The 27,327-nt window shown below is 45.0% G+C and overlaps 2 protein-coding genes across 3 annotated transcripts in view; one reads left to right on the top strand and one right to left on the bottom strand.

Annotated features, from left to right (window-relative positions):
• Positions 1 to 1,669: 1,669 nt before the first annotated feature.
• On the bottom strand, positions 1,670 to 4,418 carry HNRNPA0 (heterogeneous nuclear ribonucleoprotein A0). The gene has a single exon (XM_077326747.1). It carries the CDS (start codon positions 4,036 to 4,038, stop codon positions 3,103 to 3,105), a length of 936 nt encoding a protein of 311 aa, XP_077182862.1. The 5' UTR covers positions 4,039 to 4,418; the 3' UTR covers positions 1,670 to 3,102.
• A 38-nt stretch (positions 4,419 to 4,456) lies between these two features.
• LOC143832393 (neuropeptide Y receptor type 6-like) overlaps positions 4,457 to 27,327 on the top strand; it is a 39,263-nt gene continuing 16,392 nt past the window's right edge. Inside the window, exon 1 of one of the 2 annotated variants that reach the window (XM_077326746.1) lies at positions 4,457 to 4,575. The gene's annotated coding sequence lies outside the window, so the exon portion shown is untranslated. Of the gene's footprint in view, positions 4,576 to 22,081; positions 22,315 to 27,327 lie in introns of those variants that run through there. The other variant, XM_077326745.1, reaches the window with a different exon arrangement.

Genomic DNA, 27,327 nt, shown 5'->3' with positions numbered 1-27,327 from the left:
TTGTGTAGAAAAATATTTTCACATATATTTAAAGCAGTGCACTTTGTAACCTTGGCATCAGACTCAAGCACAAGCTGCAATATATGTAGCTGGCATACAGCTTCTGTTCCAAAATGTGCCTAAACTATACAGATCACCTGCCTAGTTCTCAGTATAAAGTATGTTACTATTTCAAAAGTATTGTACTAGAAGTTGCTTATGAAATGACAACTGAACACACTGGTTTCTTACTGTACTACCACTGAGTATTTTTGGTATAGTTTTTACAGTTACACTACACATGGCACAACTGCTTACATTTGAAAGTTCATACTGGTAGCAAAAAGTTAATTCATGGGCACAAACAGCTATTTTTACAATTATGATAATGATGTAGCACCATTGTTTTCTGCATGACTATGCAGTACAGTGAACTCTATAGCAGCACAATAAAGTGCTGCTATCAAGGACATCTCACATCCACATGAAAGGATTGGCACTGATACATAAATTAATTACGAGAGATATTAGTACTTCTCATTTGCTATTAAGGCCTGAAAAGGAAAATGTTCAAACGGCACCTCTGCACCAGAAGCTGTATTATTCTGCATTATGTACTAAATGATGCAGTCCTATTCTCTGGGTACTTTAATATACATACACACAGATGTACAAATAAAAGCCTAGTACTGTTACTTTATCAGTGAAGATAGTTAACTGGCATTAATAACACCATCACCACCCCTTGACTTTGTGATTTTTCACTAGTTCAACCTATAAGCACCATTGGCCTTTCTCTCATGATAACCTTTATCACACTTGCAGTTTTATATACATTATATTTTTAAAAGCCTTGCCATCTGTCTTGCAAGTGGTCTATGATCTGTTTAGCTCCTGTAGCGTACAGACACCAATGTTCTATCCGCATGAAGTTTTACATTCCCTCTAAAACTAAAGGGAAGAACAAGAGCAAATGTGGAAAACCCAGGAACATTTAAGGTACTCCTATTTTACTCATAGCTCATATTTCTAGTTAACAGTCAAAATCCTAACTTACTTCCAAGCATAGATACGGCAAGTATTTCCATTTAATAATTTCCCCTCCAACCTAGACACTGCTTATAAAGGCCTACTTAACATGCTTTTTGCATGTAAAATTATGCAAAGTACATGAAATCAGTATACACTGCCATATTAATTAGTATTGTGTTGTGCATATTGCAAAACCACAACTAACTCGTTTTGATTTATAAAAATGCTTTTGGAGCTTGAGCTGTTTAACAATTACTGATATCCCCCTTTCAACTGCTGATATTGAAAATAGTACTTTAATAAATCCAAAAACCCATGAAACAAAAACAAAGCCAGCTTCTAAAATTAGTTTGCTCTAAATTGCACATTCTTTAGATTCAGAACAGTTGTGTTTAATTGTGCAAGTAGTCAGATTCTTTTTCAGAGATTATGTTTCAAACGCTTATTACTAGTTACTGTTCCAAAGTTACCTTGCAGCACATTTTTACTGTAAGACTGATGAGTCAAATAAGTTTATAAATTATATGAAACATACTTTGAGCCAGAAATTTAACTATAGTGCAGAAGCACTGTAAAAAGCTGCAATATTCTGTTGAAGTCTGATACTTAAAATCCAGTAACATTTTACCAGTTTCATATATACTCACTGAAGCATGTGAAGAATTGAATTCTTTATTTGCAATATCCATAACTATTCTATATTTCTATTCAGAAAGGCAGTATCTCTCTAGAACACTGTTAATAGAACAACAAACTTTAATTCTACTGTCTGAAAGGGCCACAAATACATCAAGCAGACTACAGAGATTTCGCTTTACAACTGGCACCTAAATTACTGGCTCATTTATCAATCACCTAACCAAAACTGCAAGATTGGGCAGTATATACTTAAATTGTTAACTTAGGATAAAATTTCAAATTTGTATCAGTTGAGCCAAGTTCCACAAATTCTTTTAAAAGGATTGATATTTGCAGTATAAAGACCTAATAGACTTCACAGTTTTGAAAGAAATTTTTTTCTGTTGCTGGGATCCCTCAATGTGCTATTCCACCAGCAGATGGCATTGTAAAGGTAATTCTTGGTTTCTTTAATGAGAACAGTTTAGACAGTTAAGTCATTTCAACCAGATGCTAAGCAAACAAAGTATTTAATAGAAGGGAAGAAACTCTGGATTGTTTACAGGCAAGCCAATAAATAACACAATGTGAAACTGAGCAATTTGAAGTTTTGAACACTTATATGAAAAAAGCAGATGCTTTAATGTGTTAGAACTACATATGCTGATGGAAAACGCCTTATACAAAAAAACCAGACCAACTGTGTCAGCAAGGCAAATGAGCCAATTACAAAATGGTGGGCATATAAAGTATTTAAACAGTTCATCCACCAATGAGCATTTCAAAAATCGGCCTATAACTCTGAAATAACAATCCAATAGCAGGCCAGCCAAAATGTTAATTGAGGCCTTTACTGGACATAAAGCATTTTAGTCTAAATGCATGGAGAAGTTTCAGCAGACTCAATGAGCCTTTGTTTTAACTGTATGGAATGAACTCTAGGAAAAAAAGACATGTAAAGGTCAATGAACACAATGATTTATTTAAAAAATAAAAATGTAAAAACGATTCCCCCTCTTTTACAGCCATGGGATCAGAGTAGATTTTGTAGAAAAAAAATGTGTAGGTATCCAAGTCCTTACAAAGTTAATTCCCCTTTCCCCTCCCATGTTTTTACTCCAGAATCAGCATAACATTCCCTCCCATCCCCAAATAAACCAAAATTAAAACAATCTTGTTCCTAGTATAAAAACGACCAATGTCCAAGCAATAAAAAAATAGAGTCCATCAATGACTAACACAAAAATCGTTGTGTGAAGCCCGGTCCATCTTCGGGAAGAAAGTGGCACAGGCAGCAGAGCGACCCCAGCAGGGGCAATTTGAGAGCTGCTCCGTATCGCGGGAGCCTTTTATATGGAGGTGCCCGTAGGCGAAGAGTAGGGGACTACTGAGAATCTGGCCCGGTACAAACGGAGAGCAGACTCCATGCAGACAAAACCAGTACTCCCCACAGCGGCCTTGGGAAATTCCTGCTTAGAAGGGGCCTCCTCCGTAGCCTCCCCCGCCATAACCGCCTCTGTAAGGTCCACTGTTACTACGGGCTCCCCAGCTGCCGCCCCCTCCGCCTCCCGCGCCTCCGCTCTTCATGGGGCCGTAGGACGACTGGTGCTGGCTGTAGCTGCCGAAGCCGCCGTACCCGTTGCCATAATCGCCGCCGCCGCCGCCTCCGTAGGATCCTCCGCCGTACGACCCGTAGCCGCCTCCGCCGTAGCCTCCGTAACTGTTATAGCCCCCTCCTCCTCCGCCGCCGCCTCCCTTGGAGAGGCCGTTGTGGTCCCGGTTGCCGCCGCCGCCCCTCGCCCGTCCTCTGCCGCCCCAGCTGGACCGGGAAGAGCCGCCGCCGCCTCCGCCGCCGCCTCCGCCGCCCGCCTGGATGTCTTCCCTGGGCACCGCCTTCTTGACCTCCACGCGGTGGCCCTGGATGGGGTGGAACTTGACCACGGCGGCCTTGTCGGCGGCGTCGTGGTTCTGGAAGTAGACGAAGCCGAAGCCGCGCTTCTTGCCGCTCTGCTTGTTAGAGATGATCTCGGCCTTCTCCACGGGGCCGAACTGGCTGAAGTGCTCCACCAGGTCGTTCTCGCCCAGGTCCCCCTTGAGGCCGCCGACGAAGAGCTTCTTCACCTTCGCGTGGGCGCCGGGCCGGGCCGAGTCCTCGCGGGAGACGGCGCGCTTCAGCTCCACCGCGTTGCCGTCCACGGCGTGCGGGGAGGCGGCCATGGCCGCGTCGGCCTCCTCCACGGCCGAGTAGGTGACGAAGCCGAAGCATCGGGAGCGCTTCGTCTGCGGGTTCAGCACCACCACGCAGTCGGTCAGGGTGCCGTAGGCCGAGAAGTGCTCCCGCAGCCCGGCCTCCGTCGTCTGCACGTTCAGGCCGCCGATGAACAGCTTACAGAGCTGGGAGTTCTCCATGCCGGAGCCGCGGCCGCCAAACTCCTCCTCGCCTCCTCTCGGCTGCCGCCGGCAGGGGGCAGCTGCGGCCTAGCAAAGACGGGCGCTACGCGGCTGGCGTTCGTCACAGGCGGCAGGGCGGCCACGGCGACCGGACCTAGTTTAACCGGCAGAGAACGGGGAAAGGGGGTGGGGAAGAGGAAGCGCACACGCACAAAATGGCGGCTCCTACTCCTCCGCAAGCGCGCTCGCAGCCGGTTACTGGTGCCCACACACAAAGGAAATGCTGAACGGCCCGCCCACCGTGGTCCCGCGCAACACGCCCCCGTTCTAAGACCTCAAGCGTCTCCACCACTACCTTTTGCGTCAAAAGACATCCTGCTCTTGAGTGACAGCACTGAAAGCCAATCGCTTTTCTTCCTCGGGCCACCGGAGAGTTTTAAAAAGTAAGAAGGGAGTGACGCTTGAGGGGCCCAATCACAGTCTCCTTCAAACGGTTGTGCAACAAAGGAGGTGGGCACCTATTCGCGCTGCAAGAAAGCCGGAAAGAGGCAAATGGTATGCCCGTACGTCAGTGCGTAAAAGTAGAGGCCAATAAGAACTTTCTTTTGCCGGCGCGCGGGCTTTCGGGGGGGGGGGGAGTCAGCGTAGGGGAGTTAACGACGTTCGTTTTGAAAAGTTGAAGGCTCGTGGCCGTTACGAAGAGTTTTCGTTGCTTTTGACGTGCCTTCTCCTTGGAGGCATCGTGAAATGTGGCCGTATCCCCTAACCTTAAACCTCACCCCGATGTTTAATCGCCTTTACTCGGAAGCAGGCCTCGCATTAGCAGATGCTTCCAAATACGGCGAGGGCGCTTGAACTCCTCCCACTGGGCGCCTCGTGGTCACTCCTGTCGGAGTGTCGTGGCGTTTGGTTTAATTGCAAAACCAGTAATCGGGGATTTTTCCTGATCAAACCAATGCGCGGGTCGTTGCTTAACGGGGAAGTTTCCGTATGGCCGTAATTACATTAATATGTAATCGATTAAATTAAATCACGTTCAGTTATGCCTATCTAGATGCCTTATATACTTGGCCTTGCAGCGATTGTGATTTTTTTGATACTTTTTCGTAGCGTCTTGCCAAAATATTCAAGAAAAATATAGTATTATAAATATATATTTAGAGTATTTTTAAAAGCATGTTTAAACATGCAAATTAGCTGTGCCCCAGTACTTTATTTTTGTGTTACTTGAACTCGGGGGAGGGGAGTGGTTATTACATTTTGTAGTAAAAAAAATAAAATAGAAAATGAAATAAGTGTTGTGGGAATATGACTGGTCTCTGTAATGTCTGTAAAATGTTCTGAGTGCTGCTAACAAAATATAAAATAACACTCACTTTAGCAGACAACTTTGTCCCAATCTGTGGACATTTATGTTGGTTAATAGGGACAATTTACATAGCAGGCAGGTTTTCGGCAAACTTGAGAGAATGCCCATCGCCACCCCAGGCTTGCAGAAAAATCTGCCTCCCACCCCGGCCAGCCTTGTGAAGCAACCAAGCTCCAGGCTGCCACTCTGCTGCTTCGGACGGGGAAATTCGTGGAGGATGCAGAGAGGGAGGATTCTGGTCTACAAGCTAGCTAGTGACTGAGCCAGGCAGCCTCGAGCTAGGGCGGCTGCGGGCGGCGTGAGCCCCCACAGGAGTAGCCTCTGCCGTCGCCTGCTACCCTCCCATGCAAAGAGAACTAGCAGGGAGGATTCTACCCTTAACCTGGGGTCGTCGTCAAAGGGGTTTCCATGCAAAAGGAGGATGGATGACCCAACTATCAGAACACTTATCACTAAAAGCACTGAAGGAAGAACTGTACTGAAGCATCTCTAGTGGAGTGGTGATGGCAGGAGTAGGTAAAGAAGCTGGAAAGGGGGAGGAACTGCTTCATGGGGGAGAGTAGAAAAGGACTAGTTTTCTTATATAAGGTTGAAAAACGTCACTTAAGTAGAGTTCAACACTTCTAGGCCCATTGACTTCAATAGACTTCAAAAGATTTAACTCTGTTTAGCATTGCACTGTGAAATATGCTTCTTGGAACAAGCAAGCTCTAGACTTTGTATCCCAGAAAACAGCATTCCACACATGTTGACTAATGCACTTTAAAGAGGTAGGGTATCATGCCCGCACCCTCCATTCTGGCACCAGGTAGGCCCGGTTGTCATGTACCAGGAGCTGCCTTATCCTCTGGAGGATAAGCAGCCCAGTACCAGCCAGACTGAGACCCAGCCTTACTACATCAAGCCCCAGGACAAGATGCCTACCAGTCCTGAGGAACAGCATCAGCAGTCTCAGACCAAGACCCTAGCAAGCCTCCAACAGCAATGTTGGAGGAGGCTATCTAACCTGACAGCTGTCAGGTGATTAGCTCACTATCAGGGTAGATGGGGCCCAGTTGCACCGCATTCCTCTGATGAAGACTAGGGCCAGCTTGCAAACTCTCTGGCTGAGGGTTGTTTTGGCTTGATTGTATTTCAGAAAGGCCTTGAGGCAAGGGTGCAATGCATGCAGCTTCAGACTCCTGGCTTTGGCTTCTGACCATGGCCTGGCTCCAGACCTTGGCTCTGGCTTCCGATTACGCCTCCAACTATGGCTTGGCTTTGACTGTTTCCCTCTGGCTCTTGACCCCAGATCAGCTTGACTCCACTCCCTGCCCTACTCTGGCTATTGTGTAAACTGTTTCTCTGGCTCATGACCTCCCAGACAAGACTGGTTTTTGGTTTCTGCAACCTTCTGTCAGCACAACAACCCAGCCAAGTAGATGCGGCCTGGCATGGCAGCACATAGATTTTCCTGCTCTGCACAGAAACATCCAGTTGCCAAAGCACATTGAAAGTGCAATATCCAATGTATGCAATGTGAGGCCTTGCCGGGCCACACAAAGTACTCCCTCAACCGCAAGCCAAGCCCAAGTTATGAGGTATAAGCAAAAGTCCAAGAGCCAGAACAAACAGTTCCGTCCCCAGTGGAGGAGCAGGAGCAGGTAGGGTCAGAGTGGAGGTTACTGGGTCAAGCACCAGGACACAGTTCCAAGTCAAGCCGAGGTCAGGAAACCGGAGAGAAGTCTGTCAGAGAGTTGCCAGGAAACACAGGAACCAGACTTCCAGGCATACAGGCAAGGAACACGTGTACCCATGGAGAGGCTTGGTCCAAGCCCTTCCTTACATGCAAGAATCAGGCCTCCTTGCCAGGTCCAAAATGCTTGAAGCTGGGCTTAGTACTTATCTGAGGAAGGACCTTCAGCTGTACGCCATCTTGCCTGACAGTGTGATGATGGCCTTGCACTTTACCTATAAGCTGTCAAACCAGCTCACCTATACTGTCTCCACCGCTCCATCAAGCCTTCCAGTCTACGTGAGGCCAGTGGAACATCTGTTTTCTCTCTTTTTGAACTGCTTCAGTTTTTAATTACGTGTATTTGAATGTTGGTCTGAATTACAGTAAAATAAAAATTGATTGATAGGTCAATTCTTGGCTGACACCAACTGGTTCTTCACCTATCAGGTCTGGCTGGTCCCAATCCTTAACCTGATTTTCAACACCTGACTATGTGTCTGACTCTGACAGGCCAGGTAGCAGTGTGCTGGGACTGGGATTGACATTGGAATCCGACACAGGTTCTGGAGCACCTTCTAGCAGCATGTCCCAGGGTGCAAGCATAATATGTGGAAGGACTACAAGCAGCCATCTGGAGCCAGTGGGCTACCATATTATCTACTGAATTACTAACTGCTAGCACAGTTTATATAACCTGGAAGTATCTGTTCATTTGCTTAGTGCTCTGTGGAAAGGGAACCAAGCTTACCCCAAATCTACAGTGTTCCCTATTCTTTCCTGTAGCTTAAGATGACCAGATTTTCACAAAGGTAAAGTGGAACACCATTGACAGGGGGGGTGGACTCCACATCTCCCTTCCTGATGTGCAGGGGGGTGCTGAGCCTCCCCTCCCCCTCTCACTGCGGGGCAAGGCTGGCAACTTCCGCCACCTCCGACGACTGGGCACAGCTCCCCCTCCTGGGATGGATGCCCTTGGCACTTTTCCTTGGGAGTAAGCACCCCAGAGCTCTCCTCCATCCCGTGCTGGGATACAAGAGCCGGTCACATCTGGGGCCGGGTGACGAGAGCTTTCCCTTCCAAGCTCCCCCCATCTCTATGTTAATTTTGCTGCCTCCCCCCCATCTTACCTTGCCAGCCTGTCTCTCTCCCTCTCCCTCTGCAGCTGCAGCCTCTCCTCTCCGGATATGGGGGGTGCTGGGAAATAACTTGCGGCGCCTCTGGATGCTCCGCAGAGCATGCAGCGGGGGTGGGAGAGGGAGCGCGCATCCTGCGGCCTCTGTGGCCTGCACACCTCTCGCCCGCCAGACTCTTCTTGGCTGATTCCCTGGGCAGCGGCAAGGTGGCGGGGTCAGGCAAGGACAGCAGTGGCTCCCCGGCGGAGGTCTGATTGCCAAAGCGCATGGGAGGGAAGTACAGGGAGGCAGAGGTGGGCCCAGCGCTCCAGCTGCAGTGGCTGATTAGTTGAGTGGCAGCCAGGCCCCGTGGCCCCCTCGCCACCCACTTCAGATAGAATTGACCTCTCGTCTCTCCCTTGCCTCCTTTGCCGTGTGCGCACCCGCAGCCCAAGCCTCACCACCCCGCCCGCGGCAAAAATCGGGATTTTTGGGAAATGGCCTGGGACGCAGTATCAATCCTGAATGTTCAGGGCAGTCCCACGAAACCCGGGACGTCTGGTAACCTTAGTGTAGCTGCCATTTAGTTAAAATATTTCCTGATCTCAATGCCTCCTGTGATGACTGTTTTACAAATAAAGGGAGGAGTGACTGTGCTTCAGGAAATAACGATGGCATCACCAGTCTGTCCATGCCTACATCCCTGTAGCTCTTCCTTTCTCACTACACTAGGTATGCTAATATTGGTATTCGAAATTAATATCTCATTACAAATCCATTCTTAAAAAATATGGGAAAACATTGGACTGCAGTGGTTTGGCATCACGGTTGTGGATTCCTCCTAATTATATGAATAAATTCTGAAAATTCCAGACATAACAGTTTATGTCAAAAAAATCAAAATCCAGCCTCTTAACTATCCAATCTCATTTGATCTCCTCCCTGCAAAGAGACAAAGCAATTTCACTGCTAGGAAATGGGTTTTAAGATTGCAGTTCTGGAAGAAGGAAATGTATGTGAATGTGAAAGATAAATATTGAAATAGCAAGTGCCATGAATGAAATATAACAAGAGTGATTGTCCCCACCCTCTGTCTTTTCTTAATTTTGTAACTTCCAGCCTGATGAAAAGTTCAGTTGACTTCCAAAGTTTATATGCTTTATGTAAGTTTGGTTGGTCCTAATAAAAGGTATTGTACAGATTTTATTCATGTATTTAAGACAGGAAACAGCCGGGTACTATAATGCAGTCAGAAACTTCCTGAAATGTAAGAAACACAGATTCTGCATGAGGAATTTTCCCCTGAACATCCTCTCATTGCTCACGGGTTTTAGTGCTGTTTCCACATGGCGTCAGCAGCAACCCAGAGCTCTCCGGTGGGTGGCACGAGTTTTTGTCCCGTTTTCTCCGTGATGAGGGAAATTGCAAAATCCCAATTTTCCTCTTCTTGTCACACTGCAAATCAGGACGCAAACAGGGGCAAGCCTGTCTGGAGGGAGAAATTCATGGCTGTCTCAGTTTGCTCGCACTCACAGCTCCCCTCTCCATTTTCTGATCAAATTTTTTTTTTAATTACGTGATCTGCGTAAATTTGGGGCTGCAAAGTGACATGCCCTCACTTCAAATGAAATGTTCTCTTCAGTGTACATGCTAATATTGAGATTGGGCAGCTAACACATATTCCTGTGTGTGTTTTCTAGTGGTGGAGTATGAATAAGGGAAGAGGGTGTGTGCGATGCAGCAGCCCTCTCCCTATTAGCTTGGTATCTATGCTCTTTGTTTTGAACTTTTATCAATAACACACAATCATCAGGGTCCAGTTACCATGGCCAGCTTATCACAAATTTACCAGAACATAGAGACCATTATACAAAGAATTCTGAAAAGAGATTTAAGGAAATGTTTTATTGTTGTGGCATGATCCCAAAGCAACGCAAGTTGTTGGGTTTTTTTCATGTTTTACTGTTGTGGCATTTCCCCATAGTAATGCAGAAGTGTATTTTATGTTTTAAGAAATAATTCTAGAACTTGGGGGGAAGGAAGCTTGAGCCTCCAAAACAACCACTGTGAAGGGAGAAGCTGGGGGAAAATTTTGGGTTGTCCACGGTTCCTGCTTCTCCACCGCCTCCTCGAGAGGCAGAAAGCCGTGGCGAGACGGCGGGATAATGTGGGAGGGGCCTTCCATCAGGAAGCATGCAAACACGCAGTTTACTATTGTGCATTTGGAAGCAGGAGGTAGTGTGCATTTTATGCCTCCGTGCAGAATAGGTCACAGAAAAGGACAAATTGGACATGGCAGCAGCACTAGGATAAAATTTATACATTAAAATAGTATTGGCGAATACTAATGGATTGAACTCTCTCTCTAAGAGTAGTGGTTTGGAGTGCAGACTTCCAAACTAGCGAGACAGGTTTGATTCCCCGCTCCCCTGCATGCAGCCAGCTGGGTGACCTCGGGCTCGCCACAGCACTGATAAAGCTGTTCTGACTGAGCAGTGATATCAGGGCTCTCTCAGCTTCACCTACCTAACAGCTTGTCTGTTGTGGGGCGAGAAAAGGGAAAGCGATTGTAAGCCGCTTTGAGACTCCTTCTGGTAGAGTAAAGCAGCGTATAAAAACCAACTCTTCTTCATCATCCTGTAAAGCTATAAAATTTTGCTTGATTCTGGCTGGTGTATTTAATAACCTCTTTATGAGGAAATTTTCAAAGCCATAAATAGCACATAAGTACTTAGTTGCCTTCATTAACTTGACCAGTTATCCATTACTGTTGCCAGGAAAGTCTCTCCCTAGCTGATTTGTAAAGTTTGCAAACACTATTGTGATTCTTTTAGTGTGTGTGATCCTAAGTTTGTGGAGCAACATCCCATTGCCTGTCATGGATTTTGCTTCTAAATACATGTGCCTAGGTTTGCTTCAGCCTCTCTCTCTTTTTTCTTTCCAAAATATAACTTCATGTTAAATGCCATTTAGGAACCACATGGTGGCAGAGTAGCATAAAAGATCAGTGTACATTGATCGAGCGCTATCAATGAAGTATAACTCCTAGCTTTACATTCCAGAATTCACACACATTCTGTCCTCACTCAATCCCACATGTATGTTCAAAAGATGTTCTAACCGTATTTCTTGCCATGCTGATAAAAATTTGCAACCTGATTCTCTGTACTGCAGCAATACAGCATCTTACATACAGCTACTCTGTCAGCATCAAGTATTCATTACAACTATATTCTATGTGAGAAGACCTTCATTATATGGGCTAAGCGCAGGGCCATTTGTAAGATGGGCCATTTGTGAGATTTTTATTTCTCTTTCACTTGGAGATCACTTGTAATCCCAGGAGATCTCCAGCCACCACCTGGAGGTTGGCATTTTGATTGCTGTATTCCCAAATATCCCCAAGGGAAGCCATGAAGAAATGCTGCATCTACTTTAAAATTACAAACTTCTACAACTTGAATGCTTGGAAAATATAGCTGATTGAATCCTGCCAGACATTATTGCACATACAAGGCTGGGGAGTGAATTCTCCTTTGATGCTACAGCCACCTAACTTCCCTCATGCTGTTCTTGGATGCCCTCCATCTTCCAGTGATAGCATTTGAGCAGAGGGAATTTGGAGATACAGCAGAAGGGTGGAGGGTTGGTTTTTGTGGGAAGAAATCCTACCACTGAAGATAAATCCAAGCCAATATTCTCACAACAGAAGAGTAACCCCAAGGAAATAGGTGTGCATTGCATACACCAAGCGACTAGCTTTCTGCATTCATTTCAATGGATTTTGGGTAGTATGAATCTCCATACATTTGCACTGTTGCTCATAGTTAATCCTGGATTAACCACTAAGCAAAATAAACAGGTTTAGGGCACCAAGCAAAGGAAGGCAATGTTGTGTGTGTGGGGGGGTTGCTTATATTGCTTACTGCGATTTAGTACTAACAATTTTTTAAAAGTTTATATTTTATATATTTGTGAGGAGTTGCTCAGATAAAAGAGAATAATCATTTCACCTTCTACACTTACTAGGTTTTAAGCAATAGAAGGGCTGAGGGTGCCTTAATCTGGCCCTTTGTAGTTCTCTGAGTTAGTCAATATGTATTTTCTTCAGTCCTCACATGCAGTTTCCATGGGCCCCCTTTACCCACTCTGTTTAGTACAAAAAGTGACTTGATACTAGTGATCAAACTTTTCATCTGTTTTCCTGTTTGGATCATTCTTTTCTGACAGTATCCAATAAGCAACAAGCAAAATGGAGCCTCTAACTTTGAAAAGAAACTAGCAGTTCATCTGTAGCTGCTGACCATTCTTTTGAGGAAAACATTGAAGCATCATCTTTCCATATAAATTAAAGCGCTAAGAGGGTGCTGGGGGCAGTTGCCACTCATTGCCAACTCATCAGATACAGTCCCATCCCTGATTGGCTGGTCCAACAAACCGCCAATCAGGATGGGTGTCCCGCCCCTGGCCACATCTCCCTCCAGCTTCTTCCATGTGGAAGAAGAAGTGCCAGCTGGTGAATGGGAGCAGCCCCGGCTGTGGCTTCAGTCAGAACAGGCCTCAATGGCATTGCAGGTGTGGGTGGGAGAGGGCGAGCCAGTCCCTGGCAGTGTTCCCACCGCCTAGAGCAGCTGCAGCCACGGCCTTGCCAGGCTGCGGTAGGCTGCCCAGGACATCAGGGGGAGGAACAGCATCTCTGCCACCACTTCCCACTGCAACCCAAGAATACTCACTCAGCGCTTGCCGCTGCTGCCCTGAAAATGCCCACCAACATCTTGGTGAGCCTTTTCGGAGGCGGTGGGAGGATTTGGGTCGCCACAAGTTCTTCCTGCCTGCCACCACCCCAAACACACTCACTGAGGCCTCTGGAGGCTTTGGCAGGCCTTTTTGGGGTGGCAGTGGGAAGAGCAGGATCCCTGCCAGCACTTCCTCCCCCCAACCCCGATAATGCCTGCTGAGGCCTAGCGCCTGTTATATTTTGAAGTACAATAGGCTTTGTTGCTAGTACTTATATATTTAGCAACAGGACATGGGGAAAGGAGCTTAGGTTGTGAATCTACTTCCCTCATACCATGATCCCAGTCTGAGTGCATGCCTTCTAAAGTTGCCATTTAAAAAAACAAAAAATGTGTTGCGGATCAGATCAAAAAACATAGTGTCACCTGGCTTTCTTTTAAGAAAATCTTACAAACAGAATCTTAAAATAGCCGAGAAGATATGGAAGTGTCCACTGCTTATAATTTAGCAGCTATTTTACAAAACAACACTTAATATATCACTCTGATACTCAAACAGACAATCTGTTATGAATCCCAAGAAAGCTAAAACCAAACTCTTTCTAGGTATCCTATTTAAAAGACTGAAGCAAGAACAGATTATTAAATAACCCATTTTTACTGGACATATTAGCGGACATGTCACTTAAGAGGCTAATAAATAGGGTTGCCATTTCCAGGTTCTGAAATTCCTGGAGATTTGGTGGTGGAGTCTGGGAAGGGTAGGGTTTTAGGAGGCAGAGACCTCAATGTGGAATAATACTATCATGTCCTCCTTCCAAAGGAGCCTTTTCCTCTATGGAAACAGACCTCTGTCATCTGGAGATCACTTGTAATCCTGGGAGACCTCCAGCTACTACCTGGAGGTTGCCATCCCTACATAACTGGTTGTGCTGGAAAGTGGGTATATGAGGGGGGCGGAAAGTGATACAAAATGAAGTTCAATTTTATCTAGACCAAAAGCTTAATTCTGAGTGACCATTAATTATTTAATATTGCCTAGCATGAAATAAACAGACAATAGGTTTTTGTTGAAAAAGTAAATCTCTAGAAAAGCCTCTGAGTGTACCCAAAGATATATACTGTTATATATTTTGCTTGTAGTGAGCGAAATTATTAAAAGGAAGGAGAAGATTAGTGTATTAGCTCCCCACACGACACTATAATTACTAAGCAGAGAATTTTGTATGGAAATTTTGTATGCCGTTCAAGTCTAGTTTAAAGTAAACATAGGCTGGGTGTTCAGCTGCTAATTCTTGTAAGAGGATGAAGTGGAAAATCAGGAGTATAATGATGAAGGAGTTGTCAGCTTGCTAAAATGCAAGGTCATTTTTGTACTGCTGCCATCCCATAGTAGGCAAGCCTGGTGTCAAATACCCAGCATCGATTCCTCTTTACAGGATTTTATCTGCAATATGTGTTTAATCTTTTTAAAAATCAGATTGCAGCAATTATAAAATTAACTCCCTAATAAAACTGTCGCCATGCCTTCCATTCAACCAATGATCTGTGTTTACCTAGGGTTAAAGGCTATTTGGAAGTAGGTTTTTAACTTGGCAGTTAAAAGTAGCACAAATATTCAATACTGCAAACACAGTTCTACTATTCATTAACCTTTACTGCAAACATAGTGTGTGTGTGTGTGTGTGTGTGTGTGTGTGTGTATGAATATATATATTCAAGTGCAATTATATTTTAAACCACAATGTTATCATCCTTATATTACTGCCACCTGATGTTGTTGATCGGTCTGTATGGATGAATGAAGCCCTTTCTTTCTTTCTTTCTTTCTTTCTTTCTTTCTTTCTTTCTTTCTTTCTTTCTTTCTTTCTTTCAGAAGCTCTTTTCAGGTTCCAGGGCCCCCTGTGGTAGGCTGGCTGCTTGAGCAGGCAGCTAGGTCTAAGACTGAACGAATCCTCGATGTACCTTGTCTTATATATACAAGACAGATTTCTAGAACATTCAACCAAGAGAAGCATGTACATTCATTTTTTTCTTGAGTTTATTAATTCAAGCTAACACAAAGGTACAGATTACATGATTTCTTTTTCTTTCTCTTGACAAAGGTCAAACTTTCTAGCAATTAATGACATTATACATGACACTAAGGGTATTTCATCAGTTCATCAGTTCAGTTTCCAGCCCCCTCCCCATAAACCCTTTGAACTCCCCTTCTCACAATTTTCAGCCTGTGCCCTCTTTCAAATGTGCCACTAGTTTTGCAAAATAAATTATCAAAGTTATTTAGATTTCTTTTACAAATGCAGTTCCTAGATTTTTATAGTCAATCCAGGAAGGTCAATTTGATCATTTCTCAGATGCCATGAGCATATCTGAGTCAGTTTTAACACCTACCACAGGTGCATTTTTCATACACAGGAGAAGTACTTGTCATAGTGCAGTATATACCAGTAGGATCTTGGCCCCAGAACTGTACCAATCAGGCTACCTATAATAGTCTCAAAATCTGTGGACCAATGGCAGAAGAGGTCCCAAGATCAGGCTAATAGCAGCTCTTCGCCATAGGCACTTGGTAAATTCATGTTTATAAGAGAGACTCCCTAATCCTGTTGTTCTTAGTAGATGGCTTCCATCCAAAACTATCCCCCAGTCACCACAAACATGGTGACATTGGACTTTTCAATACTGACAGAGTATGGTTTATCTTTACCTATTATTATTTCCTTTTCCTATTTAACCTTTGCATCCTCTTTCCAACTCCTCTTCTTTTAGCTTTCCCGTTGCCAATGGGTCTGTCTTATCACCACTGGCTCCTTCCCATTGCAATTGCATCCTGGTCAGGGAATCCTTTCCAGTTATCTCAAACTCCATCCCTATCTGTAACACTATACTTCCAAGTCCCATTTCAGGCAGTCCATCACCTATTTCTTCTCTCAGGGTTGTTTCTTCAGAGTCCCCAAGTGAGAAGAACATGATTAGGATCTAACAGTAACTTTAATTGGGAACATCTTTAAATGACACAGCTATATAATGTTGTTGTTAGTTGCGAAGTCGTGTCCGACCCATCGCGACCCTATGGACAATGATCCTCCAGGCCTTCCTGTCCTCCACCATTCCTCGGAGCCCATTTAAGCTCGCACTGACAACTTCAATATCTCCATCCAGCCACCTCATTCTCTGTCGTCCCCTTCTTCTTTTGCCCTCGATAGCTCCCAGCATTAGGCTCTTCTCCAGGGAGTCATTCCTTCTCATGAGGTGGCCAAAGTATTTGAGTTTCATCTTCAGGATCTGGCCTTCTAAGGAGCAGTCAGGGCTGATGTCCTCTAGGACTGACCTGTTTGTTCATCTTGCAGTCCAAGGGACTCACAAGAGTCTTCTCCATCACCAGAGTTCAAAACTCTATGGACAGTACCAAAAGGCAAAACTACATAATAGGACTACATAAAACTGATTGTTTTTATTTGGATTTTTCTGTCTCTGTCTTTTAAAGACAATAACGTTACTTTCTAATGAAGTGCTTTATTTTATGTTGTTTTCTTATTGCAGATGAACAGAAATTATTCCAGTTAGGTCCAGATCCTGTGTGCAGATTTTGCATGCGTTGGGCACACTAAGAAGCATGTAGGCTGGCAGAAGAACTGACTTGGGCTACATTAAGCAGGCTTCTGTCTCTCAACCTAAATACCTTATCAGCGTTGAATTATGAAAATAACAACACCCTTCATTACAGAGGTGCCATTAGGATTACTGTGATAATCTGCGTGATGTGCTTTGAATGCCAAGAAGGCTCTGAAGGCTCCTGAAGGCCCTGAAGACTCGGCTATGGCTACCACTCCCACCTCAGTTGGGCGCCGAGCAAATTTTAGCTCGCCCACGGAGACTTATGGATCCGATTGGATTCCTGAGCGCTCTGCGGGATCCAATGCCTCCTGGCACTTCTCTCAATGGCCTGGTCAGCGACTGGCATGACAGACTGCTGACTGCCATTGATGAGATAGCTCCCCGACACCCTCTCCGGCCCCGTCTCAAGTTGGCCCCCTGGTACACTGAGGAGCTTCGCAATAAGAAACGGGAACTGAGACGGCTAGAACGAGTTTGGAGGAAGACTCGTGAAGAAGCCTCGAGAACATCTTATAGAATGCAGATGAAAGCCTATGAGATGGCGGTGAAGTCAGTAAAATGCAATTTTTACTCGGCTACTATCGCATCTGCAGACTCACGCCCGGCTCAATTGTGTAAGGTCTCTCACTGTCCTGCCTGAAGGGCAACAAAACACTAGCAAATTGGATATCAGCTGTGAGGCATTTGTGAGTCACTTTGCAGATAAAATCTTGACACTCCGCCATGACTTCCCTCCAACCTTAGATACAGAAAGTGAACTAGAGGCCCCTTGGCCATCTTTGGAGAAAACCCTGAGTAACTTCAGACGACTCACGCTGACCGAAGTGGACAGGATACTAGCAACAGCGAGGCCGACCACATGCCCACTAGACCCTTGCCCATCCTGGCTCCTAAGAACAGCAGACATAAGGATAAAGGGCCCCCTCCGGGAGATAATCAATCTATCTCTCACAACGGGAGAATTCCCGGAGGGATTGAAAGAGGCTGTGGTACGCCCACTGCTGAAAAAAACATCCTTAGACCCGCGAGAGCCCAACAACTATCGACCCATCTCGCATTTAGCGTTTCTGGGGAAGATGATTGAAAGGGCTGTCGCAAACCAACTAACAGAGTACCTGGAAGAAGCTTCGGTCCTAGACCCATCCCAGTCAGGCTTCCGGCCTGGCCATGGTGTAGAGACAGCGCTAGTCGCCCTGACGGATGACCTCCGTCGCCAGTTGGACTGAGGCAGGTCGGCACTGCTGATATTACTAGACCTCTCAGCAGTGTTCGACACAGTCGATCACGAACTTCTAGCTCGCCGCCTCATCTATGCCGGAATACGTGAGACAGCCCTCCAATGGCTGATCTCCTTCCTCCGGGATCGTGGACAGAGGGTTGCGATAGGAGAGAAAACATCAGACCGCCGACAACTTACTTGTGGAGTCCCACAAGGAGCGGTCCTCTCTCCTATCCTATTCAACATCTTTATGCGCCCTCTTGCACAACTGGTACGGAGGTTTGGGCTGGGTTGTCATCAATATGCCGATGACACCCAGCTCTTCCTCCTGATGGATGGCCGCCCTGACTCCCCGCCAGAAGCATTAGCCAGCTGCCTGGAAGTAGTGACGAGATGGCTGGAGCAGAGTTGCCTGAAGCTCAATCCTTCGAAGATGGAGGTCCTGTGGCTGGGTAGGAAGGGACCATGCGAGGAAGCGCGCCTGCCTGCCCTGGATGGTGTACAGCTCTCTACGGCTGACTCCGCCAGGAACCTAGGCGTGATTCTGGATGCTTCCCTTACAATGGAAGCCCAGATCACAAAGGTAGCGCGGCTGGCATTCTACCATCTCCGCCAAGCCAAACTACTAGCGCCCTACCTGGCCCCGGAACACCTAGCCACAGTGATCCATGCGACTGTCACCTCTAGACTGGACTTCTGTAACTGGCTCTACACAGGCCTGCCCTTAGCCTTGACCTGGAAACTACAGCTGGTCCAAAATGCAGCGGCCAGGATCCTCACAGCAACACCGTGGAGGTCCCACATCCGGCCCATTCTCCACCAACTGCAGTGGCTGCCAGTTGAATTCCAGATCAGACTAAAGGTTCTGGTAATTACCTTCAAGGCCATTCGCGGTCAGGGCCCAGTGTACCTGAGGGACCGCCTCCCTGCTTATGCCCCCAAAAGAGCTCTGCGCTCCTCCGCCACCAACCGGCTAATGGTCCCTGGCCCTAAAGAAGTCCGCCTGGTCTCGACCAGGGCCAGAGCATTCTCTGTCTTGGCCCCCACCTGGTGGAATGAGCTTCCAGAAGAGATCAGGGCCCTGACGGAGCTTAAACAGTTTTGCAGGGCCTGCAAAAAGGAGCTCTTCCACCAGGCATTTAGTTGAGACCAGGCACAACCAACAATGAATGAAGGGCCACCGCTCTCCCCCCCCCCTTCCTCCCAGAAATTCACCAGAGTGCTCTGGACCTGTTGTGCCATTTGCACGGTTGCATTGTTATACTGTTATATTATTATTATTGTTATACTGTTCACTATACTGTTTTCTGTTACAACCACTGTTATTACTATTATTATTTCATTTATCAAATGGTGGATGAACCCACAAGAGGTTCAGCCATACTGGACTTAATACTGACCAACAGGCAAGAGTTGGTGGATGAGGTGAAGGAGGTGGGGACCCTAGGGGGAAGTGACCATGTCCTCATAGAATTCCTTTTGAGATGGGGAGCCAAGGAAGCGTGTAGCCAGACGCGGATGTTGGATTTTCGTAGGGCAAACTTTCATAAACTCAGAGACATGATGAGTGTCATACCATGGAAGAGAATGCTGGAAGGGAAGGGAGCATGTGAAGGGTGGGCGCTACTCAAACAAGAGCTATTGCATGCTCAATCAATGACTATCCCAGAAAGACGAAAACACTGCAGGAGCTCGAAGAAGCCTATTTGGATGAACAGAGAACTTCAAGAGGAACTAAGAAAGAAAAGGAAAATGTTCAGGAAATGGAGGGAAGGACAGAGTTCTAAAGAAGAGTACCTACAGGTTACTAGGCACTGTAGATCAATCATCAGAAAGGCCAAAGCTGAGAGTGAGCTAAGATTGGCCAGAGAAGCCCATTGTAACAAGAAAAGATTTTTCAGTTATGTGAGGAGCAAATGTAAAGTAAAGGAGGCAATAGGCCCACTGTTCGGTGCGGATGGACAAACTCTAACGGAAGATGCAGAGAAAGCAGAAAGGCTTAGTGCCTATTTTACATCTGTTTTTTCCCACAGGTCAAAGTGTTTAGGCACATATAGAGATGGCCGTAGCCAAAGGATAGTGTCTGGGTGGCAGGTTAACATGGATAGAGAGGTTGTCAAGAGGCATTTAGCTGCACTGGATGAGTTCAAATCCCCTGGTCCGGATGAAATGCACCCGAGAGTGCTCAAAGAACTTTCCAGAGAACTTGCACAATCCTTGTCCATCATCTTCGGGACCTCTTTAAGGACTGGAGATGTCCCGGGGGACTGGAAGAGAGCAAACGTTATTCCGATCTTCAAAAAAGGGAGGAAGGATGACCCGGGAAACTACAGACCAGTGAGTCTGACCTCTGTTGTGGGGAAGTTAATGGAGCAGATATTAAAGGGAGCAATCTGCAAACATCTGGAGGACAATTTGGTGATCCAAGGAAGTCAGCATGGATTTGTCTCCAACAGGTCCTGCCAGACCAACCTGGTTTCCTTTTTTGACCAAGTAACAGGTTTGCTGGATCGGGGAAATTCGGTTGATGTCATTTACTTGGATTTTAGTAAAGCTTTTGACAAGGTTCCCCATGATATTCTGATGGATACGTTGAAGGACTGCAATCTGGATTTTCAGATAGTTAAGTGGATAGGGAATTGGTTAGAGAACCGCACTCAAAGAGTTGTTGTCAATGGTGTTTCATCAGACTGGAGAGAGGTGAGTAGCGGGGTACCTCAGGGCTCGGTGCTCGGCCCAGTACTTTTTAACATATTTATTAATGATCTAGATGAGGGGGTGGAGGGACTACTCATCAAGTTTGCAGATGACACCAAATTGGGAGGACTGGCAAATACTCCAGAAGATAGAGACAGAGTTCAACGAGAGCTGAACACAATGGAAAAATGGGCAAATGAGAACAAGATGCAATTTAATAAAGATAAGTGTAAAGTTCTGCATCTGGGTCAGAAAAATGAAAAGCATGCCTACTGGATGGGGGATACGCTTCTAGGTAGCACTGTGTGTGAACGAGACCTTGGGGTACTTGTGGATTGTAAACTAAACATGAGCAGGCAGTGTGATGCAGCGGTAAAAAAGGCAAATGCCATTTTGGGCTGTATCAACAGGGGCATCACATCAAAATCACAAGATGTCATAGTCCCATTGTATACGGCACTGGTCAGACCACACCTGGAGTACTGTGTGCAGTTCTGGAGGCCTCACTTCAAGAAGGATGTCGATAAAATTGAAAGGGTACAGAGGAGAGCGACGAAGATGATCTGGGGCCAAGGGACCAAGCCCTATGAAGATAGGTTGAGGGACTTGGGAATGTTCAGCCTGGAGAAAAGGAGGTTGAGAGGGGACATGATAGCCCTCTTTAAGTATTTGAAAGGTTGTCACTTGGAGGAGGGCAGGATGCTGTTTCTGTTGGCTGCAGAGGAGAGGACACGCAGCAATGGGTTTAAACTTCAAGTACAACGATATAGGCTAGATATCAGGAAAAAAAATTTTCACAGTCAGAGTAGTTCAGCAGTGGAATAGGCTGCCTAAGGAGGTGGTGAGCTCCCCCTCACTGGCAGTCTTCAAGCAAAGGTTGGATACACACTTTTCTTGGATGCTTTAGGATGGTTAGGGCTGATCCTGCGTTGAGCAGGGGGTTGGACTAGATGGCCTGTATGGCCCCTTCCAACTCTATGATTCCATAATTCTATGATTCTATGATTCTATGAGTATTAATGAAGATGTTCCATGTATTGTTTATATGTTTAGTGTAAACCGCCCTGAGCCTCCGGGGAGGGCGGTATAGAAATATAGTAAAATAAATAAGAAATAAGAAAGTTTACTAGTGTACAGTCTGTCTCTTGAATCTTGTTATCTTTAGTTCTAGAAGCCCCCCCCTCAGATTTATACCACATTGCTTTGAAAACAGTCACAACACCGCTATTGATCTGATTGGGTTGCAGTTAAACAATACAGTAGAAAATAAATATGGTTTTAATTGTGCCACAAAAGGAAAAAAGTAGATTAAAGCAATCTACAGTATTTTGATACGTCCACATTCTACACTGAAGCAATAAAGCTCAGTAAATATGCACAGCTCTGAAATCCAGCATAGTTTTTTAAAAAGTAAACAAGTGTGCTATAGAACAGATAACTGCAAATCAGGTTGGAAGATAACACTTGAAAAAAACAGTCATGGAAAACATCATCCCCATGACTACTGGTTTTCTCCTCCCAGCTGCCTCCTCATTGGTTTCCCTCTCCTTTCAGACTCCAGAGCTCACTATTTCACTGTTTCTCAGTAGTGGCTCCTCAGTGTGGTGGCTTCAGTTGCCAGTGGGAAATGTCAGTCACTCAGTTTGCTTTAGAAGGCAGTGAACTGAATAGACTTGTTCTATGTTTTTAGCACAAGAGATTATACACTTCTGATCCCTTTGGGCACAAAATAGAAGTCTCTTGATTTTTGCCAGTATTTAGTATGAAAACAAAAAGAAGACCATTCAAAATAAGAAAGTGGAAATATCTGAAATTTCCAAAAGGTAAGATGTTGGAGTATTCATAATCAGATTGTCATTTGTTTGTTTTCTTTCCTTTACTTCCCTTGTGGACAGCCACTGGGATCCAATTCTTCTGTCTGTGTGCAAGTAGAAAATGCTTCCATATGTGCATAGGGGAAAGGACATTTCAGTGGAAGAACCTTGCATCTCATGGTGTGCTACTCTAGAGAGCTGCTGACTTTGAAGTGGTCTGAGGGGGCATTGCTGGAAGGGGTGTGTGAAAAACCCCATGTATTAACAGCATTGTATGCTGCTTTGGATCCCAGCCACTGTGAAATTGCATCGCATGGATGTCTATTTTGAAATATCGGTTTCTCTAGATTGTTTAGGAAACAAGTCGAACTGGATAGTAATAGAGTATTTATAATCCAAATCTGATGGTCCTCTTAAGACATATTTTACCCATGGTCTTACTGAGGATTCTTCAGCATCTCCGTGAATGAAAACTACAGGCTGAATCAATTTGCGGTACTGTTGTAATTAAAAATCTTTTTTCAAGAGATTGTTTATGACAGAGGTAAATTTTATAAGTAAACACATTTAAAAAATACATAGTCAACGTAAATCTGAACTTGGAACAATTATGTTGTTTTTCACAAATATGATCTATACTAGAATGCAGATAGTTCTGGTTGTATAGAACAATTGTATAGGCATAAGAAAAAGATTGGGGAGAGTCCTTTGAAAAATGACTTTGCAAGAAGGCTTTTGCCATTCCCACAATTTTAGGGCACCTATGCATTTTATTTTGTGGTAACTGTATCTTTAACACTCTCCACAGTTGTGGCTTTTAAAATAATAATACTGAGTTCTCTGGAGCCAGGATTTCAAAACTGCAAACTCTAATCTCATTGATGTTCCCTTCCATTGCTAAAAATGTTTTGGATTACAACTTTGGGTCACAGAAAATCCTATGCCTGTTTAGAGAACATTCCCCCCTCCCCATGTTTCATATTTCAAACTATGAGGGGGGAAGACAAAATTCATGTAGCAAGAGAGACAGCTGTTAGAAATATAAGGAAAAAATCCTGCCTAAGGGGAAGAAACTGGAAATAATAGCAACCTCTACTTCAGCACCAGTAAAATAACTGAAACCAGGAAGATTTGTCTAATTGATGTCTAGCATAATAAACAAGTTATAATGAAGGAAAACAAACGGTTCATAACATTTTGTATATCTGTTGGACTGATTTGTTTAATAAAAACAAGCCCTAAACAGCTGCATTTATTTCAATGTAATGTAAATGATCATATAAGCCTATGGAATGTGATCTTGTGGTTATCTTTAATAATAGCCTTCACTACTTTGTTTATCAGACTCTTGGTCCATCAAAGTCAGTATTGTCTGCAGCCATAGGCAGGGTCTTACTGCCAGATCCTTTAACTAAAGATGCCAGGGGTTAAACCTGAGACCTTCTGCATGCCAAGCAGATGCTCTACCATAGGTAAATAGTTGTCAAATTGCCAGCTCTTGAAGAAACCCCCAACGAAGCCACTGTCTACTTGTATATTTAAACTGATTTAGTTATTTATCTATTTGTTTGTTTGTTTGTTTGTTTATTTATATACCGTCCTCCCCTGCAGTTGCCTTGATGCAGAGCACTGGGCATTGGTTATGTTTAACCTGTGGTGGGTAATAACTACATAATATAAGATATGCAAAATAGGATAAGAATGCTTCTATTCATGGAGAATATTTTCTTCTCTTCCCCACTCTGGCATCCACCTGCATGTGTATCACACTCATTGGGGGTGGGGGATTCTCCCCAGTTTAAGGGACACTTCAGAGTGTGGATGCTCCAAAGTATCTTTCATTTGTGTATGGGAAAGGGGAGTTGATCTAAACCAGAGAAAAAAATAGTTTTATAATAAAGTAATACACAAGAACCCAAATTATGACAATTCTCCTATTAGGATGAATCTTACATTTGGAACAAAGAAACTGTGTGTAGGAGTGCTTCACCTATATTTCAGTCCAAGTTGTCCTCCCCCCATGGATTTATAAACAGGAGAAGTAGCAGGGTAGGTAAATATTTATGCTCCTCCCCTGTAGATTTTCCACTTGAAGTTGCAATTCCATATTTTAGGCTTTTGTTACCTGCGAATGTGTAAAAATTATTCCTGGAACACGCTTTCTCAACCAGAGTTTCATGAAACCCCGGGGTTTCTTGACAACCCTGGAAGTGTTTCCATAATGGGTAGGAGTTAATTAATTGTCTTTATATTTTAAAAATATAAATTAAAATATAAATTAAACATTTATTGGGTGATATGACTATATAAGGTCATGTTGACCCCCCTTCTCTCAAAATGGCCAATGATGGGCCTGGAGGGGGTGGGAAGGGGAGGGGCCCCAGGTGAATATGTACACAGCTATGCTTCCCAACCATATTCCGCACAATCGCACCACTTCTGGGGTTTCTCAAAGACTGAAGAATGTTCCAGAGGTTTCACAACAGTAAAAAGTTGACAATGGCTGCCCTGGAAAGTTTGGAAACAGTGTATGTAAAAGTACCATTAGCTATTCTCATGTTTCAAGATGAATTTGCATTAGAAAATAGGAGTTATATTATCTTAAACGTAGCACAGAAGTAGAAATGCAACATTGTAGCTAAAACTGCCTCGGGCTAGACCATCTTAACACAGCCCGCGGCGCCATGGGCGCCGCGGACTAAATAAAGCCGTAAGGGCTGTGTGGGAGGAGTTAGGGCGGGCTCGGTCCGGGATGAGGAAGGGTGCCGATTGGCCCCTTCCTCTGGACAGACCATCAGCCGAGCAAATTGGCAGCCGCAAAGTGCCTGCCGATTGGCTCGGCCGATTCCCACTGTACTGACAAGGAAGCAACTGCAAGCCACGCAAAGCGCGGCCCGCAGTTGCTTCCTTGCCGGCGGCCTGACGCGACGGAGGTGCGAGGCGCCTCCGACGCGTCAGGCCGCCAGCCAGGGAGCCCCTCGCCGCGTCAAGCCGCAGCACAAGAGAGCCCCCACCATTGGACTACACGCCGCCTCCATCAAGAAAATGGCCGCCAGCCAGAAGACGCCACGAGGGAGCCCGCCCGCTCAACGGTAAGCCACCTTTTACTCTGCCCCAGCCTGCTAGCGCCCATTGTATTTCGGATACAATGGGCTTTTTTACTAGTATATATAAAAATTGTTAAACATTTATCAGGTGATATAATGATATATGGCCATGTCAACCCATCCCCTCCTCCCAAAATGGCCAATGATGGGCCTGGAGGGGGTGGGAAACTGAGGTGCCCCGGATAGGTGTGTACACAGCTATGCTTCCCAACCATAGCCAGTTTGGTGTAGTGGTTAGGAGTGCGGACTTCTAATCTGGCATGCCAGGTTCGATTCTGCGCTCCCCCACATGCAACCAGCTAGGTGACCTTGGGCTTGCCACAGCACTGATAAAACTGTTCTGACCGGGCAGTGATATCAGCGCTCTCTCAGCCTCACCCACCTCACAGGGTGTCTGTTGTGGGGAGAGGAATGGGAAGGCGACTGTAAGCCGCTTTGAGCCTCCTTTGGGTAGGGAAAAGCGGTATATAAGAACCAACTCTTCTTCTTCTTCTTCATATTCTCCATGATCATATTACTTCTGAGGTTTCTGAAAGCCTAAAGACTATTTTAGGGGTTTCTTAATGGTAAAAATGTTGAGAAAGGCTAGGCTAGACACAACAGAGTAAAGCCTTGTTTGCATCACACAGAAGACTAATTCCTGCACATTCACCATGCATTGACTGTGCCATCAAGTGATTACTTGCATGTTTGAACAAGCCATTTACAATATTCCTATTACTCCATGCCACTTTTCTGTAGAATTTATTCACATGTTTAACTGCAACATGTCAAACAGTTAAAATGATCTTGGCCCGGTTTTCTCAAACAGGGTTTCCTGAAATCCTGGGATTTCTTGACAGCACTGGATGGTGGGAGTTAATTAATTTTTGAGATACTTGTTAAACATTTCTTGGGTGAAATGACCATATATGGTCATGTTGACCTCCCTATGATGGGCCTGGAGGGAGTGAGGAGAGGGCATGTACGCAGTGGGCATGTACGCAGCTGAGTGGGCATGTACGCAGCTATGTTTCCCAATAATATTCTGCATGATCGTGCCACTTCTGGGGTTTCTTGAAGCTTGAAGAATGTTTCAGGGGGTTCTCAATGGTAAAAAAGCTGAGAAAGGCTGATCTAGACTTTTGACTAGGATTAATCGCACAGAAAGTGTACAGGGATATCATTGTATTTGCAATATGGCTGGAATTATGGAAAACAACAGTTGTAGGAAGCAGTTGCCACAAATTGCAGGGATTGCAATGAACCAATACAATACAAAAACCTTTAATGGCATCCAAAATATAAAACAGTAAACAAATTAGTTCTGTAATACAGATCTATAAAGCTGTAAAAAAATTAGAGCAGGCAAGGGAGCAGCAAAAAGAAAAAGCCAGTGACATTTACTGCTTTGCCCTGTGGGTCATAACTATAGATAAAAACTTGGCTCCCTGTTCAATGGCCTCTGAGCAATTATCAATAAGCAGCAATTCAAGAGACCTAGCATCTGTGCTTGCATGCAAGCAGTTCCCACATGAAGTAAGCAGTTCATATAGCTATGATCCATGAAGCTGGGCTAAGAATTCACCAGTGGTCTCCTATGTTCTGCAAGTGATGGATATGCATGTTGATCTCTTTATAGTAGAATCAGTAGATTCCATTATAATATATACTATCCAGAATAGAGAAAATGGAGGTATACTGTATTACTAGGCAGAAAAAGGGTGTGTGTGTGTGTAAAGGGGGGGGGGAGTTCTCCTTACAAATATATAGCCAGAACAGCTTCTCTTTTTCAGTTGTGTGTCTTGTCGTTGAACATATCACATTTTGAAAAATATCTCAATAGTAAGTCCAGTCAGAATGTGTTATTTTGTCTTTTGGATATGCTGTGTCATTAACAAAACCACAATCTAGTTGAGTAAAGAAAGAGAGTTAC

Source organism: Paroedura picta, chromosome 3 (assembly GCF_049243985.1).
Source record: "Paroedura picta isolate Pp20150507F chromosome 3, Ppicta_v3.0, whole genome shotgun sequence".
Classification (NCBI taxonomy): Eukaryota; Metazoa; Chordata; class Lepidosauria; order Squamata; family Gekkonidae; genus Paroedura; species Paroedura picta.
Note: the sequence above shows the minus strand (reverse complement) of the source record. Positions and strands in the feature narration are given on the sequence as shown.

What these genes read in the sequence shown, in the direction of transcription:
- HNRNPA0 (XM_077326747.1), bottom strand. Translation starts at nt 4,038, where the DNA reads ATGGAGAACTCCCAGCTCTGTAAGCTGTTCATCGGCGGCCTGAACGTG.